Source organism: Scyliorhinus canicula, chromosome 2, assembly GCF_902713615.1.
Source record: "Scyliorhinus canicula chromosome 2, sScyCan1.1, whole genome shotgun sequence".
NCBI classification, from domain to species: Eukaryota; Metazoa; Chordata; class Chondrichthyes; order Carcharhiniformes; family Scyliorhinidae; genus Scyliorhinus; species Scyliorhinus canicula.
This window is the reverse complement of record NC_052147.1, coordinates 159,649,307-159,666,960: the sequence shown is the minus strand read 5'-3', so window position 1 is coordinate 159,666,960 and position 17,654 is coordinate 159,649,307. Positions and strand designations below refer to the sequence as shown.

The following is a 17,654-nucleotide window of genomic DNA, read 5'->3' as shown; positions in this document are numbered from 1 at the left end:
ATTAGTATTATTATCCTGTGAGTCAGAAGAAAATGCATGGTTTTTCATAATTATTTCACGGGATGTTGGCATCGTTGACTAAGCCAGCGTTTATTGCCCAACCCTAATTGCCCTTGAGAAGGTGGTGGTGAACTGCCTTCTGAAATCGCTGGAGTCCATGTGATGTAGGTCCATCCACAGTGCTGTTCGGGAGGGAGTTCCTGGATTTTGACCCAGTGGCAGTGAATTTCCCAGTCAGGATGGCTTGTGGCTTGGAAGGATATACCTAGTTCATTTTAAAAAATAGTTTCTGATTGATTTTTTTTTAAACTAAAATTTGTGGTGGTATGCCTGTGGGCCATATCAGAGTTGGATGGTGTGAGACCTCCAACCAGCAGGTGGCGGTACAGACACACCATGTGATCGCAAGACCAAGGTCATGTGACCTGGCGACCTGTATATAAAGAGAGGCTCACCTGGCCATCTCCAGAAGAATGTGAGGTAGAGGGTAAAAAGATGCATAAGCATCAGAGGAGTAGCAGAAAAATGCCATATATGGAGTATCAGATCGCTATCCTAGTGTGTGTGACACAATAGAAGGATCTTGGTTGGACAGATCAAAGTGTTTGGTGAGTTCATCTTAAAGTACAAGGGACCAAACACAACAAAATTAATTTGTATTTGTTGGACATTTCAAAACATTTCACAGGCACTGGATTTACTTTTGACATGCAGAATTGCTGATGTTATGTCCCAAATGTAACATGTGAAATGGGCAGGAAGAACTTTAGTTAAGTGGAAAATTTATTAGTAGATGAACAGTACCTGTTTAATGTTAGCTAGTCGGGAATTAGAAGGAGTTCACAATGGAATCTCATCTTTATGTTTTGTTACCTTATAGATTCGCCACTGACTGCTGAAACTATTCAGGCAGCAGAGAAGGCTTCAGCAAATAGTGAGAGTAAGTGAAGACCTACAATTGGTTCCCTCATCTCTGTGAACAAGTCTGTATCTTAATGTCAATGAGCAAATCAGTTCATCTGTCAGGGCAGCTGGGGCCGATTACTGTAACAGGCTAACTCTGGGGGATGAGGTCAAATAATGCTTCTTTTAGCTCTTTTAAAAAAATTACCTGGGTGTCATGTTGTGTGGGACTGATCTGAAATCAAGAAATCGCACAGCCAACCCTGAGGCCTCCTGAGATGTTGAAATGAGTCTCGGAACTTGATAGGTTGCAACAAACAAATCCGCCTGGGCTTCCTGTTCTAGTCACTCTGCTGGAAGATTCATGTGTGGCTTGGGTGAACACAGGGCCATTGCAGACTCTAATGTTCTCTCTTCTTTTATGCTGGGACATTCTGCCTGATACTCACTATGGGCCAGTTGTTCTGATGATGTTTATCTTGGGCCAGTGAACCTTCTCTTACTCACTGGTCAGCCTCATAAAGGGAGAATGACCTTTTGGGGTTATGGGAATGAACTGTGTGATGGAACTCTGATGTATGCCAAGGGAGGCTATTTGAAAACTACTTAACTCATGAGCCTTCAGGGGAAACCTTTTATAACAGAACATTGTGTAGTCAATGCTAAATTCAATAGGATAACTGAGCAATGTGAACTGAAATTATAAAATATTCTGTTATTTATACATATCTGTATATTGTCTCCTGGTAACCTTCACAGACTTGGGAATGATAGCATGATTGCTTGAGAAATCCAAAATTTTATTGGAAATTGTTACAGTTGCAGTATCTGCCTGAAACACTGGCTGCTTCAATATTAGAATGGGCTCCTCATTGGTGGCTCTGCAATCAAACAGCCTGTCCACTGTTAAAGGAGAGACAATGGTTTAGTGAGAATGCCACTAGCCAGAGGGCCAGGCTAATGTTCTGGGAACATAGAGACATAGAAAAATATAAACAGGTGGAGGCCTTTGAGCCTGCTCTGCCATTCATTATGATCAAGGCTGAGGAGGCCATTCAGCCCTTTGAGCCTGCTCTGCCATTCATTATGATGAGGCTGATCATCATGTTCAATACCCTGATTGCCTCTCCCCCCCCCCCACTTATCCTTTGATCCATTAAGCCTCAGTGATATCTAACTCCTTCTTCTTGAAATTACACAATGTTTTAGCCTCAACTACTTTCTGTGGTAGTGAATTCCACAGATTCACTACTCTTGGTGAAGAAACTTCTCCTCTCTTCAGTCCTAACAGGTTTACCCCTTATCCTCAAACTATGACCCCTAGTTCTGGACTCCCCCACCATCAGGAACATTTATTTTTTAAATTAATCCTGTTAAAATGTTGTAAGTTTCTATAAGACCCACTCTCACTCATCTAAACTCCAATGAATATATTTGTAACCAATTTTAGTCTCCTCATGACAGTTCCAACATCCCAGGAATCAGCCTGGTAAACCTTTGCTGCACTCCCTTCATAGCAAGAACACCCTTCCTCTGATAAGGACACCAAAACTGCACACAATACTCCAGGTGTGGCCTCACAAATGCTCCATACAATTGCAGTAAAACATCTCTATTCCTATATTCAAATCATTTCACTATGAAGGCCAACATATCATTGCCTTCTTTGCTGCCTGCTATACCTGCGTGCTTACTTTCAGCAACTGATGGACGAGGATACCAAGATCTTACTGAGTATCCATCTCTCTCAATTTACACCCATTCAAATAATAATCTGCCTTCCCATTATTGCTACGAAATGGATAACCTCACATTTATCCACATTATACTGCATCTGCCCAGTCACTCAGCCTGCCCAAATCCTGCTGAAGCATCTCTGCATCTTCCTCACAGCCCACCTTCCCACCCAACTTTGTATCATCTGCAAATTTGGAAATAATACATTTAGTTCCCTTGTCCAAATCATTAACATATAATGTGAACAGTTGGGGTCCTAGCACAGATGTGTGGTACACGACTAGTCACTGTGCTGTTGTGGGAGTGTCCCTTTAAGAAATGTTTTTGTCTTATCACATGGCTTCAGTGATGTCATTGTGTAGGTTGAGCTGGGCTGTGGCTCTGAGTTTTACTTTCGCTTTGAGTTTGACCTGGTTTTGTACAGCACAGGTTGGAAAAGAAGTGTGTCTCTATCTGTATTTTAAAAACTGTTTCCAGATCACTTGACAACTTAAAGTAAATAATTGCTTTTTTGGAAGGAATTCAAATCTGCAGTTTTGGAAAAGAAACAGGAGCATCCATACCAGGTCTTGAGTGCTGTGTGCTGGGCCACACCTTTGAAAAGGGTTTTCTGGTTTATGGAATTTTGTTATTAAATTGGAACAGCTGAAGGGGGTATTTGTTAAAGATGATACATAGATTACTGTAGCTGTGTGGGCTGTTTATGTTTGTAGTTGATAAAAATGCTTACTGTGTGTGTTTATAAAAATGTTAACTAAATTTATAGAATAGAGCTTGTTTTTGATTAAAAGTACTTGAGTTATTCTTCAAGTTGAATAACACCTGAAAGGCGGGTCCTTGTGTTTATCGTAACCAAAATCGATGAACAGTTGTAGGGTAGGTGAACTTCATGATATACTTTGGGGTTTTCTAAACCCTGGCCCATAACAGTGCCAACCAGAAAAAGACTCATTTATTCCAACTTTTTGCTTCTTGAGTGCAAACCATCTTTCTATCTATCTCAAGACACTACCCGTAATCCCTTGCACTTTAACTTTACATATTAATCTGTTATGTGAGACATTGTCAAAAGCCTTCTGAAATTCTTAGTAAACCTCATCCACCAATTCTCCCTGGTCAACTCTCTACTAGTTACATCTTCAAAGATTTCTGGTAGATTTGTCAAGTATGATTTTCCTTTTGTAAAGCCATGCTGACTTGGTCGGATTACACTACTGCTTTCCAAATGTTGTGCTATGAAATCCTTCAGACTTCAGCAACTTCCCTACTACCGATGTTAGACTTGCAGGTCTTTTGTTCCCTTTTTGAATAGCAGGGTTACATTCATTACCCTCCAATCTGTAGGAACCATTCCAGAGTACTAAGAATTTTGGAAAATGTTGACCAATGGATCTACTATTTCTAGGGCCACTTCCTTAAGTACTCTGGGTTGCATATTAGAAGGCCCTGGAGGTTCGTCTGCCTTCAATCCCATTAATTTCCCCCAAAACATTTCTTTGCTAATACTAATTTCCTTCAGCTCCTCACTCAAACTTGTGCTTCTCAGAACGTCCGGTACATTATTCATGTCTTTCCTTGTGAAGACGGAAGCAAAGGAATTTAGTTCCTCAGCCATTTCTTTGTTCTGTTATGAATGCCCCTCTTCCGAGGGCAGCATGGTGCCGAGGACCTGGGTTCACTCCTGACCCCGGGTCACTGTCCATGTGGAGTTTGAACATTCTCCCCATGTCTGCCTGGGTCTCATCCCCACAGCCCAAAGAATGTGCAGGGTAAGTGAATTGGCCACACTAAATTGCCCTTTAATTTGGGGAAAATAAAAGAATTGGGCACTTTAAATTTATTTTTAAAAAATGAATGCCCCTGTTTCTGACCTGTAAGGGGCCTACATTGGTTTTTGTTCATCTTTTTCTCTTTACATGCCTAAAGGTACCCTTGCAGCCAGTTTTTATGTTCCCTGCTAGTTTACTTTCATATTGTATTTTCATCTTCTTAATCAATCCCTTGGTGTTCCTTTGTTGAATCTTAAACTGTTCTCAATCCTCAGGTCTATTGCTTTTTCTTGCTAATTCTTCTTTGAATCTAATACCATCTCTAATTTCTCTTGTAAGCCATCGTTTGGCCACAGTTCCTATTCTACTCCTGTGCCAAATGGGAATAAACAACTTTTGGAGTTTACCTATTCGTTCCTTGAATGCCTTAAATATTGCCTGTCCACTATCCTTCCTTTCAGTAATGTCTCCCAGTCCGTCATAGCCAGATCTTGTCTCATACCATCATAGTTACCTTTATTGAGGTTCAGGATCTTGGTCTCACAATCAGCTACCTCTCTATTCACCTTGACAAAGAATTCTACCATATTGTGGTCACTCATCCCCAAGAGTTCTCTCTCAACTAGATTGCCAACTAATCCTTTCTCATTGTCCAAGATGGCTTGTTCATTTGTTGGTTTCTCAACATACAGGTCCAAAAAACCATCCCATATACGCTCCAGAAATTCCTCCTCTATTGTACTGTGACTAATTTCATAGAATCATAGAATTTACAGTGCAGAGGGAGACCATTAGTCCCATCGAGTCTGCACCAGCCCTTGGAAAGAGCACCCTACTTAAGCCCACACCTCCACCCTAACCTTTTTTTTTCTTTTGGACACTAGAGCATTTAGCATGGCCAATCCACCTAACGTGCACATCTTTGGACTGTGGGAGGAAATCGGAGCACCCGGAGGGAACCCACGCAGACATGGGGAGTCACCCAATCTATATGCAGATTAAGGTCACCCACAATCACAGATGTTCCTTTATCACATGAATTTGAATTTAAACTCAACTAATTAATAAATCTGGAATTGAAAGCTAGTCTCAGTAACATTAACCATGAAACATTGTCAATTGTCATTAAAACCCATCTGGTTCACTAATGTCCTTTAGGGAAGGAAATCTGACATCCTCACCTGGTCTGCCCTACATGTGACTCCAGATCCATAGAAATGTGGTTGACTCCCAACTGTCCCTCTGAAATGGTGGACTAGACTATACCATTGTAGGAAACCACTTGAGGTTGAAACATGAGCTGAAACAGTCCAAGAAGGCGATTCGCCCACACTTTCTTAAGGATATTTAGAGATGGGTAACTATTGCTGACCATTCCAACAATGGCAATATCCCAAAAATAACATTTAAAAAACGGCTGTATCAGTAATACCTGGATGATAATTTGTATGATGTTGAATAATTCAGACCATCTAAGTCCGACAGACAGCCTTGTCATGGGCTCAAATTAAACTTAGATTGAGTTGTATAATAAAGGTAAATAGGGGGTTGACATATATTTAAGTTTCCCCCCCCCCCCCCCCCCTTTCTCAGACGCATACACATATTCTCACACAAGTACTCACAGGTACACATGCACATGCTCACACAAACACACATGTGAACTCTCTCACACATACAGCTACTCACACAGGCAGACACATACATGTAGGCACACACAGACATGCGTAAATGCATACGGACACATTATCACATACCTGTACTCTCTCACACTTGCACACATCTATGCGCATGCACACGGGCATGTACTACCACACAGACTTGCATGCTTCCTTGGAATTTAAATACTAATACAGGTTTTCACTTATGCCTCTTTCTTTCAGCTCCTGCCGACTCAGCTACTGACAGCTCATCGAGCACTATGAGTGAGAGTTCGCAGAAGAGTCTATCACATGAATCGGCAGAGAAGTAGAAAGTGGTCAGTGATGTTAATGGTTCCAGGAGAGATTCTCTGTCATGTGGAAAGTGAACAATGCGTGGCGCTGTGCCCCCAGACCCGATTACACACATAACATACAAAGCACTGTAGCTAAACCATCACTCCTTTCAATTCAGTTCAATGAAACAGTCATGTTGACAGGCTCTGCCTTTGCAGGTTTGAAATATAACAAAGATATGCCTCATCAGTGTGTTCTGAGCTACTAGCATCTCTGATCCTTTCAATGCATCCCTCCATCCCACTGATTCCCCAACCTCAGGGAATCAGGATGTTACCGAGGATGAAGGTGGAACAGTAATTCATGGTCCTTCCTCCCAGTGGCCGTTCACTGTGGGTGTGCAGCAAGACAAAGAGAAAAGTCATATGTGGGGGAAAAGTGTGACATTTCAAACTGTATTTTAAAGATTGACAAGGTTATTTTAGTCTGAGGGTGAAAACTAAGTTTGTGTGTTAGTAAAACATGCCTGTTTTAAAGTCTAATTTTAACAGGCAATTTTGGTTGTAAACATTAATGACCAGAATTTAAATTTGCCTAATCTGTAGATTTAACACTCAGGTGCTGATTAGGTATAATTTTTTTGTGGAGCATTGTGCGGGCTCCTCACACTCTCTCTTCCACTGAGGGTGCGGAGCACCCTAGCTGGCTGAACCGAGAGGGAGAGTGGACAGGTCCTCTGAGGAGTTGGAGAAGGTGTCCTGTACCCACAGCTGGTGTTGCTCTGCCCAGGCTCACGTTCTCCTCCCATTCTTCCTGCAGAACTTGGGTGACCCCGAGGCAGATGCCCTTTCTCCTGGTGACTCCTGTGAGCTGTTGAAGTGACCCCCAAATTTACCTGTACAGATAATTTGCCCCATTGTTTAAAACAAATTCCATGCTGCCTTGGTAAATGATTGGTGTCAAAATCACTGTTTTACCCTGTTAGTAATCCAACAAACCCCCCCTACTGACTGCAGGTTAATTGATAACACTTCAGCATTTATTATAAACTGAAAAGTTGAGAATGGACTTGCGAATCTATCAATTAAAAATCATGTCATCAAAAAATGCTTTAATGTTTGCGTTGTGTTCAATCTGGTCAGACAGGAGAAACTCTTGTTAAAACACGATCCGAATTGCTAACCGTCTGGAGCACTTCTTAATCTTTTTTTTTACAGAAATTAAAAACAAATTTTCTCAAATAGTCTACACTGGGCTTGACAATTTCAAAGGAAAGGAACAATACTTTGTGTCAGGATACTTTCTATCAGCAATTCCCCTCACCGAACCTCACCACAAATGCATTCACTTCACATCTCAGGTGAACCTCCTGAAGGAGTGTGAATTGTCAATCAAATTGTTGATCAACATACACCAAAGGACAGTGGTTAGTAGAGCTGCCTCACAGCAACAGGGGCCTAGGTTCGGTTCTAACCTTGGCTGATTGTGCGGAGTCTGCACTTTCTCCCCGTGTCTGCATGGGTTTCTTCCCACAGTCCAAAGATGTACATGGTAGGTGGATTGGCCATGTTAAATTGCCCCTTAGTCAGGATAGATTGGGTTACCGGGATAGTGCTGGGGAGTGAGCCAGGGTAGAGTGCTTTTTCAGTGGGTCAGTGCAGACTTGTTGGGCCAAATGGCCTCCTTCTGCACTGCAGGGATTCTAGTTTCTATCTATGAAATTTAGAGATTGTGAGCCCATTATCTTCAGGAGTAGCAGTATCATCACAATATCTGTCATCTTAATATGCAGTAAATTCACTCTTTCAGAGTGCACAACTTTGCCCAATTTAAGTTTGAAAGAAAATACCATCATGTCAAAGAATGAGTGGAAGGTGGTAAACACTGAGTGAGCACAAAATATATATTTTTAAAAGAAATTTAGACTACCCAATTATTTTCTTTCCAATTAAGGGGCAATTTAGCGTGGCCAATCCACCTACCCTGCACATCTTTGGGTTGTAGGGGCAAAACCCACGCAAACACGGGGAGAATGTGCAAACTCCACACAGACAGTCACCTAGAGCTGGGATCGAACCTGGCACCTCGGCGCCGTGAGACAGCAGTGTTACTCCCCCAAAATATATTTTCTAAGAAAAGCCAATTATTCATCTATTTTCAAGACAGCAAACTAAAACCATGTTTGTAGCAATGATACTGTTAAAGTGTATTAGAGTCTCAAAACAATAATGTGGACTAGCTTGGTAATAAAACAAGGTCATTGTCAAAGATAATTTGACCGACAACCATGAGCTGACGGGGAGTAAAGTGTCTGGTGATGCAACAGGGTCATCCCGACAGAGAAAGTGAACGAACATGCCCAGCAAGCAAGCTCAGGTTTGAAATCTGAATGCGCAGTGGAATGAACATCAATTATAAATGACACCAGGAAATATTCTCTTTACAGTTTTATTATAATCCACAGAATATAACAACACAACAAAAAACATTTACAAACTACAGAATCTCCCAGTTACAGCAGAATGTACAGTCAGGAACCCAGGTCCCCCTACCCTTACATATTAACAAGTAAAGTACAATTGATAACATCTTCTTTAATGGGACTGAGGTCTTCTTGTGTCCACACCAAGGTTGGCCTTTTAGACATTTCATTCATGGTTAGTGTCGGCCTCTTGAATCATCATTGTGTTCCTGCAATGGACAGAATCAACAGAACAGTCATTTTCAGATAGACTGAGTTCAATGTTTTATTGTTGTTGATGATCAAGAAGCAATTCGCTGACACAAAGTCCCAGTTTATACTCACGTTTGAAGACACATCAAGCAATGTTTCTGCTGACTTGCTTCTCACCTGTATCAAAAGATTCAGATTGATCTGTTTAGAACTAATATTGAGAATGATCTTTAAACCAAAGATTTCACTGATTATTAGTGCCAAATATGAGGAAATATCAAACCATTACATTTCCAGGCTCTAGCCATAAGTTTCAACAAATTTACTCACATTCAGAGACTCCTCCAGGGATGATTCTACTGACGTGCTTTTCACCTATAATAAAATATTCAGATTTTTCTGTAATTAACTGATATTGAGCTAAAATTATACATCACAATTCTAATATAATAACTAATATTAGAATGCTCTTTAAACCAAAGATTTGACTGATTATTAGCACCAAACATGAGGAAATGTTAACGCCTTCAATTTCTAAGCTCTAACATCCTCCTTCAGGCACCGTGCCCTAACAGGGTGTTGGTGACCATGGACTCCCATTAGCATTTGTTTAGCAAAGTATGTAGTGGTTTGCCATTGCCTCCTGCAGTATGTTGACCAGGAAAGTCTCCCACTCTCGCCGCCTGTCATCAGGAGTATTGGAAAGATTTTCAGGCTGATAATTAACCTGTTTTCCACGATATAAACACGCCTTCCAGGATGGGACTTGAACCCAGAGCTTCTAACCCACAGGTCAGGATGCTACCCACTACACCACACAACCTATGCTCTCAATATACTTTTAATTGAATAAAAACACCGAGCTCTCTCGCACCCTAGTGTGATGCAGCTGAACTAAAATTTCAACAGATTATTTTTGTTAATAATCATATGACACAAAATCCCCGATTATACTCACATTCAGAGACTCCTCCAGGGATGATTCTGCTGACTTGCTTTTCACCTGTTATAAAATATTAACATTTATATGTTTAGCATTTTGTAAATAATATTGATTTTAGAATGATCTCCAAACAAAATGTTTCAATGAGAAAGTGGTAACACTTTAAATTCCTGTGTTGGGATTAAGTAACTCAGGAAGAAATCCTCACCAGACATCTCCTGTTCTCCACCATGGCAATAATCCATCCCGCTGTGGGGTCGATGGATGAATGAACAGAGGCTGAGATTCTCCACCAATTGGGATTTATTGTGCTGAATCTGCAGTTCCCCTCGAGGAGGGACTAATCATTATTGTCTATTTTTGGTGAGAGTGTAAGAGACACTGCTCTCCCAATGCTATTGTCCAGTTCTCTGAATAATCAGCTGATTTTATCTTCAGAGAGAACATATTCATTCTCTGTATTTGTGTTCGAACCTCAGACTCCCCTCCCCAGTATTTCTGATTAAAATAAATTCTTTCGCATTCCATTCTGACACATTACATTCTGGATTTGAAATGTTTTGTTGATAATTCTAATCAACAGGAAAATAATCGGTCAGAACTCCCAATTAATACTCACATTTGGCGATTCCTCGATCGATGTCTCTTTTGATTTGGTTTCAACCTGTATTAAAATATTAATATTTCTATATTTAGCACAGTGGACTAATGAGACATCTTCTAAAGAATCTGCATGTTAGAAAGCCCATTGTCCTGATGTGTATAATGGTGACTTTACCTCAAAACTGTTCTCACTCGATTCTGATGATTCACTGTTGCTGTCAATTGTCTTCAAACCTCGACACTCCACATCAACCTCAATAACCTCATCAGCAAAATATTCGACACGGCTTTTGCACAAACCTTTTTCCTGTTAAAATAAAACACAATTCTTTAAAACGATTCATTGATTACTTTAGAACATAAGAAATACTAGCTGATGAAAGTCATTCCCTCGTGCCTGCTTCACCATTCAGTCCAATCACGACTGATCCCCCATCAACTCGCCTTCTCACCCCATTTCTTATCCCAAAACTCCTTTCTTCATGACTCAAAATCTATTGATCTCTGTCTTGAAGATGCTCAATGACTAATTATCCACAGCTCTCTGATATAGAGAATTCTAAAGATTCACAACACTTTGAGTGAAGTAGTTTCTCCCTGTGCTTTAGAAGACCCCTAATCCTGAGATTGTGACCCTGAGTCCTCGATTCTCTCATTCCGGGAAAGAGTTTTCAGCATTTTCCTGTCACGTCCCTTTAACAATTCTACCTCTGTCAATTCAATCACCTTTCATTCTCCAGGGAATATAGGCCGAATCTATACAATCTCCTGTCACAGGACAACTCTCATACCTATCTTGTGACCCTTTATTGCACACCCTGTTGGGCAAGTAAATTCTCCCTGACGGTGAAGTGTCCAAAGCTGCACACTGTAATCCAGGTGAGGTTTCACGGATGCCCTGCATTATTGTACGAAGCTTCTTCACTCTTACACTATAAGGCATTCATAACAACTTTATAACAGCAAGCTCAGCACTGACACACGGAGTTTCCATGATATAACTCCAAACACATGAGTTTCAATGTGACAATCTAACTCAGGACTCACTGCGGAATTTTTGGAACGGAAGTGACAGCCGGGATCATCAAATTCCAATCCAGAATTCTTGGAGCAGACGGTTTCTTTCACAGAGAATGTTAAATCCACGTTGTACAACTGTTTTCCTGTGCGATTAATCTAATGAGAGGAAAACAGTTCATTAGTGTCTGAGTGAATCTAGCGTTCTTACTCTGAACTGCTTCACCCATCAGTCTGATAACAATATAATATTCAGCTCCTGTTTTATAATCAGTGTCTAACTGCACTCAATAATAGTCTTGTAAACTTTAGACAGTGAAACACACTGAGACCAGGACACACTTACATCCTTCACTCTTCTCCTGGTTATCCCACACAGATTGGTGATCTCGGTGATTTTGTTCAGTTTTAGAACTGACGCTCTCAGAGCATCCTTAGGGCTCGGCATTCCTGGCGAGAGAGAAAAGGAAAGTTGTACAAAACATTGCAGCATTCTTCAGTCAATTCTTTTCACACATTGGTCACATCTGAGTGAGTGAATCTCACTGCCAATAACTTGTTGCTTTATGAGGTGTGACTCTCTCTCCAGTACCTACCTGAGCAATGGAGGATCTGCACTGCAGCAATGGTGAGGAGTAAGGATTTCATTCTGCCTCTTGTGTGATCAGCTGGCTGCTTGCTAAGAGTAAAGGAGCTGCTTCTCTCTCTCACTCTGCCTTTCCCTTGCAGTGTTCAGTCTTTATATCCTGCACCTCCACCACATTCAAACACTGACTCATATTTGCTCAGTTTGGTGATCTTGGGCAGCGGAACCTGCTGCCAATTCGCTGTAATATGGGCAGAACTTCCTCCAAATATCATCATCGTGTTTACATTTGTAGAGATCAGAGATTATTCCTCAGAAAATGAAATAATGAACTGATGGAGGACAGGAAATGTTCATCTGTAATTTGTACAAAGTCGCCTTCAGTCCATTGCTATTTACAGAGGTCGATATGTCCCTGAAGCGATGTTCTTTGGCTCACATTATTGCATTTAATGTTGTTGCAAAAAGAATGGATGGTTCGTGATTCACACCATTACTAACATACAAATTATTGTGCATGTTGTGGCAATGAGGAAATGCACCATGCATTGTGAATCTCTGGAACCTGTTGGTTAATTGACTCCAGATTAGTCTCCCCGTTTCTTTTACGAATTAAAAAAAAATTATTTTCTGGGATATGAGCATCACTAGAAAGATCAGCATTTATTACCGATCCCTTGTTGCCCTTGACAAGGTGGGGGTAAACTGCCTTCTTGAACCATTGCAGTCCATGTAGAGTGGATACACCCACAGTGTTGTTAGGGAGGGAGATGCAGTATTTTGAGCGAATGATAGTGAAGGAACGGTGATATATTTCCAAGTCAGGATGATGAGTGACTTGGAGGGGAACCTCCAGATTGAGGTGTTAGCACATGTCCTTTGCCTTTGTCCTTCTCGTTGGCAGTGGTCATGGATTTGGAAGGTGCCATCCAGGAGACTTGGTGAGTTGCTCACTGAATCTTGGAGATGTTACACATTGCTGTCACTGTGCATTGGTGGTGGAGAGAATGAATGTTTGACATGATGCATGGGATGAGAAGTAAGCTGGCTGCTTAATTGTTCTGGTTGCTGTTGAGCTTCTTGAGTGTTGTTGGAGCTGCACTCATCCAAGCAGGTGGAGAGTAGAGCTGCACTCATCCAAGCCGGTGGAGAGTATTCCATCGCATTCCTGGCTTGTGCCTTGTAGATTGTGGACAGGCTTTGAGGGGTCAGGAAATGAACTACTTTCCAAAGAATTTGCAGCACCTGACCTGTTTTGTAGCCATAGTATTAATTCAGTGCAGTTCAGTTTCTGGTCAATGGTAACCCCCAGAATGTGGCGGATTCAACAATGGCAATGCCATGAAATGTCAAGGGACAATGCTTAGAATATTTTTTTGGAGATGGCCATTGCCTGGCACTTGTGTGGTGTAAATGTTACTTGCCATCTGTCAGGCCAAGCCTGGATATTGCCCACTTTGTGCAGCATTTGTTTATGGGCTGCTTCAGTATCTGAGGAACGACAAATGGGGCTGAACATTTCATAAACATCTGTGAATTTCTGTCCTTATGGTGGTGGGGGGGGGGGGGGAATCATTTATTGATGTCGTTGAAGATCATCATTAGGTTTAAGACACTAATTTGCACATTAGAGCAAAGATCAAAGAAAAGTACAGCACAGGAACAGGCCCTTCGGCCCTCCAAGTCTGTGCCGACCATAGTGCCCGTCTATACTAAAATCTTCTGCACTTCCTGGGTCCATTCCCTCTATTCCCATCCTATTCATGTATTTGTCAAGATGCCCCTTAAATGTCACTATCGTCCTTGCTTCCACCACCTCCTCCGGCAGCGGGTTCCAGGCACCCACTACCCTCTGTGTTAAAAGAAAACTTGCCTCGTACGTCTCCTCTAAACCTTGCCCCTCCCACCTTAAACAAATGGCCCCTAGTAATTGACCCCTCTACCCTGGGAAAAAGCCTCTGGCTATCCACTCTGTCTATGCCCCTCCTAATTTTGTAGACTTCTATCAGGTCGCCCCTCAACCTCCATTGTTCCAGTGTGAACAAACCGAGTTTATTCAACTGCTCCTCATAGCTAATGCCATCCATACAAGGCAACATCCTGATAAATCTCTTTTGCACCCTCTCTAAAGCCTCCACATCCTTCTGGTAGTGTGGCGACCAGAATTGAACACTATGCTCCAAGTGTTGCCTAACTAAGGTTCTATACAGCTGCAACATGACTTGCCAATTCTTATACTCAATGCCCCGGCCAATGAAGGCAAGCATATCGTATGCCTTCTTGACTACCTTCTCCACCTGCGTTGCCCCTTTCAGTGACCTGTAGACATATACGCCTAGATCTCTCTGCCTTTCAACTCTCTTGAGTGTTCTACCATTCACTGTATATTCCCTACCTTCATTAGACCTTCCAAAATGCATTACCTCACATTTGTCCGGATTAAACTCCATCTGCCTTCTCTCTGCCCAAGTCTCCAAATGATCTAAATCCTGCTGTATCCTCTGACAGTCCTCATCGCTATCCACAATTCCACCGACATTTGTGTCGTCTGCAAACTTACTAATCAGACCAGTTACATTTTCCTCCAAATCATTTATATATACTACAAACAGCAAAGGTCCCAGCACTGATTCCTGCGGAACACCACTAGCCACAGCCCTCCAATTAGAAGCACCCTTCCATTGCTACTCTCTGCCTTCTATGACCTAGCCAGTTCTGCATCCATCTTGCCAGCTCACCCCTGATCCCGTGTGACTTCACCTTTTGTACCAGTCAACCATGAGGGACCTTGACAAAGGCCTTACTGAAGTCCATATAGACAACATCCACTGCTCTACCTGCATCAATCATCTTTCTGACCTCTTCGAAAAACTCTATCAAGTTAGTGAGACACGACCTCCCCTTCACAAAACCATGCTGCCTCTCGCTAAAATGTACATTTGCTTCCAAATAGGAGTGCATCCTGTCTCGAAGAATTCTCTCCAGTAATTTCCCTACCACTGACGTAAGGCTCACCAGCCTGTAGCTCCCTGGATTATCCTTGCTACCCTTCTTAAACAAAGGAACCACATTGGCTATTCTCCAGTCCTCCGGGAGATCACCTGAAGACAGTGAGGATCCAAAGATTTCCGTCAAGGCCTCAGCAATTTCCTCACTAGCCTCCTTCAGTATTCTGGAGTAGATCCCATCAGGCTCTGGGGACTTATCTACCTTAATATTTTTCAAGGCGCCCAACACCTCGTCTATTTGGATCTCAATGTGACCCAGGCTATCTACACACCCTTCTCCAGACTCAACATCTACCAATTCCTTCTCTTTGGTGAATACTGATGCAAAGTATTCATTTAGTACCTCACCCATTTCCTCTGGCTCCACACATAGATTCCCTTGCCTATCCTTCAGTGGGCCAACCCTTTCCCTGGCTACCCTCTTGCTTTTCATGTACGTGTAGAAAGCCTTGGGATTTTCCTTAACCCTATTTGCCAATGACTTTTCGTGACCCCTTCTAGCCCTCCTGACCCCTTATTTAAGTTCCTTTCTATGTTCCTTATATTCCGCACAGGCTTCGTCTGTTCCCAGCTTTCTAGCCCTGACAAATGCCTAATTTTTCGTTTGACGAGGCCAACAATATCTCTCGTTATTCAGGGTTCCCTAAATTTGCCGTATTTATCCTTCTTCCGCACAGGCCCTGAATTCCTTTCAACTGACATTTGAAAGCCTCCCATATGTCAGATGTTGATTTACCCTCAAACATCTGCCCCCAATCGAGGTTCTTCAGTTCCTGCCTAATATTGTTATAATTAGCCTTCCCCCAATTTAATACATTCACCCTAGGACCAGTCTTATCCTTGCCCACCAACACTTTAAAACTTACTAAATTGTGGTCACTGTTCCCAAAATGCTCCCCTACTGAAATTTCGACCACCTGGCCAGGCTCATTCCCAATACCAGGTCCAGTACAGCCCCTTCCCTAGTTCGACTATCTACATATTGTTTTAAAAAGCCCTTCTGGATGCTCCTTACAAACTCCTTAAATCCTGGAACGTTTAGCTGCCAATCCTGTCCTTCCCTCAACCAGATCTCTGTCATGGCAACAACATCATAGTTTCAAGTACTAATCCAAGTTCTTAAGTTCATCTACCTTTACATAATACTTCTTGCATTCAAACATGTTTTTCCTCAGAGCCATACTGGCCCTATTCCCTATTTCTCCCTCAATGCTTTCACCTTCTGTCCTATTCTCCGGTACCTACTCCCCTGCCATACTAGTTTAAACCCTCCCGTGTGACACTAGCAAACCTCGTGACCAGGATATTTATGCCTCTCCAGTTTAGATGCAACCCGTCCTTCGTATACAGGTCACACCTGCCCCAGAAGAGCTCCCAGAGGTCCAGATAATGGAAACCCTCCCTCCTACACCAGCTGTTTGGCCACGTGTTTAGCTGCTCTATCTTCCTATTTCTAGCCTCACTGATACGTGGCACAGGGAGTAATCCCGAGATTACAACCCTAGACGTCCTGTCGTTTAACTTTCTGCCTAGCTCCCTGAACTCCTCCTGCAGGACCCCATGCCCCTTCCTACCTAATTAGTTAGTACCAATATCTACAACGACCTCTGCCCGTTTGCCCTCCCCCTTCAGGATGCCTGCTACCCGTTTGGAGACATCCTGGACCCTGACACCAGGGAGGTATCATACCATCCTGGAGTCTATTTCACGTCCAGAGAAGTGCCTATCTGTGCCCCTGACTATAGAGTCCCCTGTGACTATTGCTCTTCTGCGCTTTGACACTCCCTGCTGAACATCAGAGCCAGCCATGGTGCCACTGCTCTGGCTGCTGCTGTTTTCTCCTGATGGGCTATCCCCCCCCCCGGACAGTATCCAAAGGGGTATACCTGTTCGTGATGGGGAAAACCACAGAGGATTCCTGCACTGACTGCCTTCCCTTTCTGGTGGTCACCTATTTCTCTGCCTGCACCTTGGGTGTGAACATATTTATATAACTGCTATCTATGACGCTTTCCGCCACCTGTATGCTCCTAAGTGCATCCAACTGCTGCTCCAACTGAACCATGCGGTCTGTGAGGAGCCCCAGTTGGATGCACTTTCTGCAGATGAAGCCATCCGGGACGCTGGATGCCTTCGGGACCTGCCACATCTCACAGTCAGAGCACTGCACCCCTCTAATTGACATTGTGTCAATTAATTAGTAAATTAAACTTAAAAACATTTTTAAAAAAAAGTTACTGTTAATTTTCCTAACACTAGATTTCTACTATAAATACGAAAGCAGTACTCTCCTATCTCTGGCTTAGATACCCCTGTCAAATATAATTAAGTAATTAAGTAATTATGTTTAATTAGTTTAACAATGCTTAATTTTTAAATTTAGTGTAAATTCCCAACCAGCCAATCAGGTCACAGCTTTGCTGTGATGTCACTTCAGTCCCTCCCCACACACAATGTGAAAAGGGAACAAAAATAAA

The 17,654-nt window shown here is 42.3% G+C and overlaps 2 protein-coding genes across 6 annotated transcripts in view; one reads left to right on the top strand and one right to left on the bottom strand.

Annotated features, from left to right (window-relative positions):
• Positions 1 to 7,541, top strand: part of nme9 (NME/NM23 family member 9) — a 99,174-nt gene extending 91,633 nt beyond the window's left edge. For 3 of the 4 annotated variants that reach the window (XM_038788251.1, XM_038788239.1, XM_038788249.1), the window contains 2 exons: positions 881 to 940; positions 6,293 to 7,541. In XM_038788251.1, the coding sequence (XP_038644179.1) occupies positions 881 to 940; positions 6,293 to 6,381 (149 nt within the window). In that variant the 3' untranslated portion in view covers positions 6,382 to 7,541. The remainder of the gene's footprint in view (positions 1 to 880; positions 941 to 6,292) is intronic. The other variant, XM_038788246.1, reaches the window with a different exon arrangement.
• Positions 7,542 to 8,778: 1,237 nt separating this feature from the next.
• On the bottom strand, positions 8,779 to 12,324 carry LOC119960554 (secreted phosphoprotein 24-like). 2 transcript variants are annotated; one of them, XM_038788208.1, is made up of 9 exons: positions 12,180 to 12,324; positions 11,930 to 12,033; positions 11,614 to 11,742; positions 10,742 to 10,873; positions 10,583 to 10,627; positions 9,979 to 10,023; positions 9,351 to 9,395; positions 9,153 to 9,197; positions 8,779 to 9,037 (listed from the first exon to the last, which is right to left on the bottom strand). In XM_038788208.1, exons 1-9 carry the CDS (start codon positions 12,229 to 12,231, stop codon positions 9,005 to 9,007), a joined length of 630 nt encoding a protein of 209 aa, XP_038644136.1. In that variant the 5' UTR covers positions 12,232 to 12,324; the 3' UTR covers positions 8,779 to 9,004. The 2 variants fall into 2 exon arrangements, with proteins under 2 accessions (XP_038644136.1, XP_038644143.1); XM_038788215.1 differs by lacking the exon at positions 9,351 to 9,395.
• Positions 12,325 to 17,654: the final 5,330 nt, after the last annotated feature.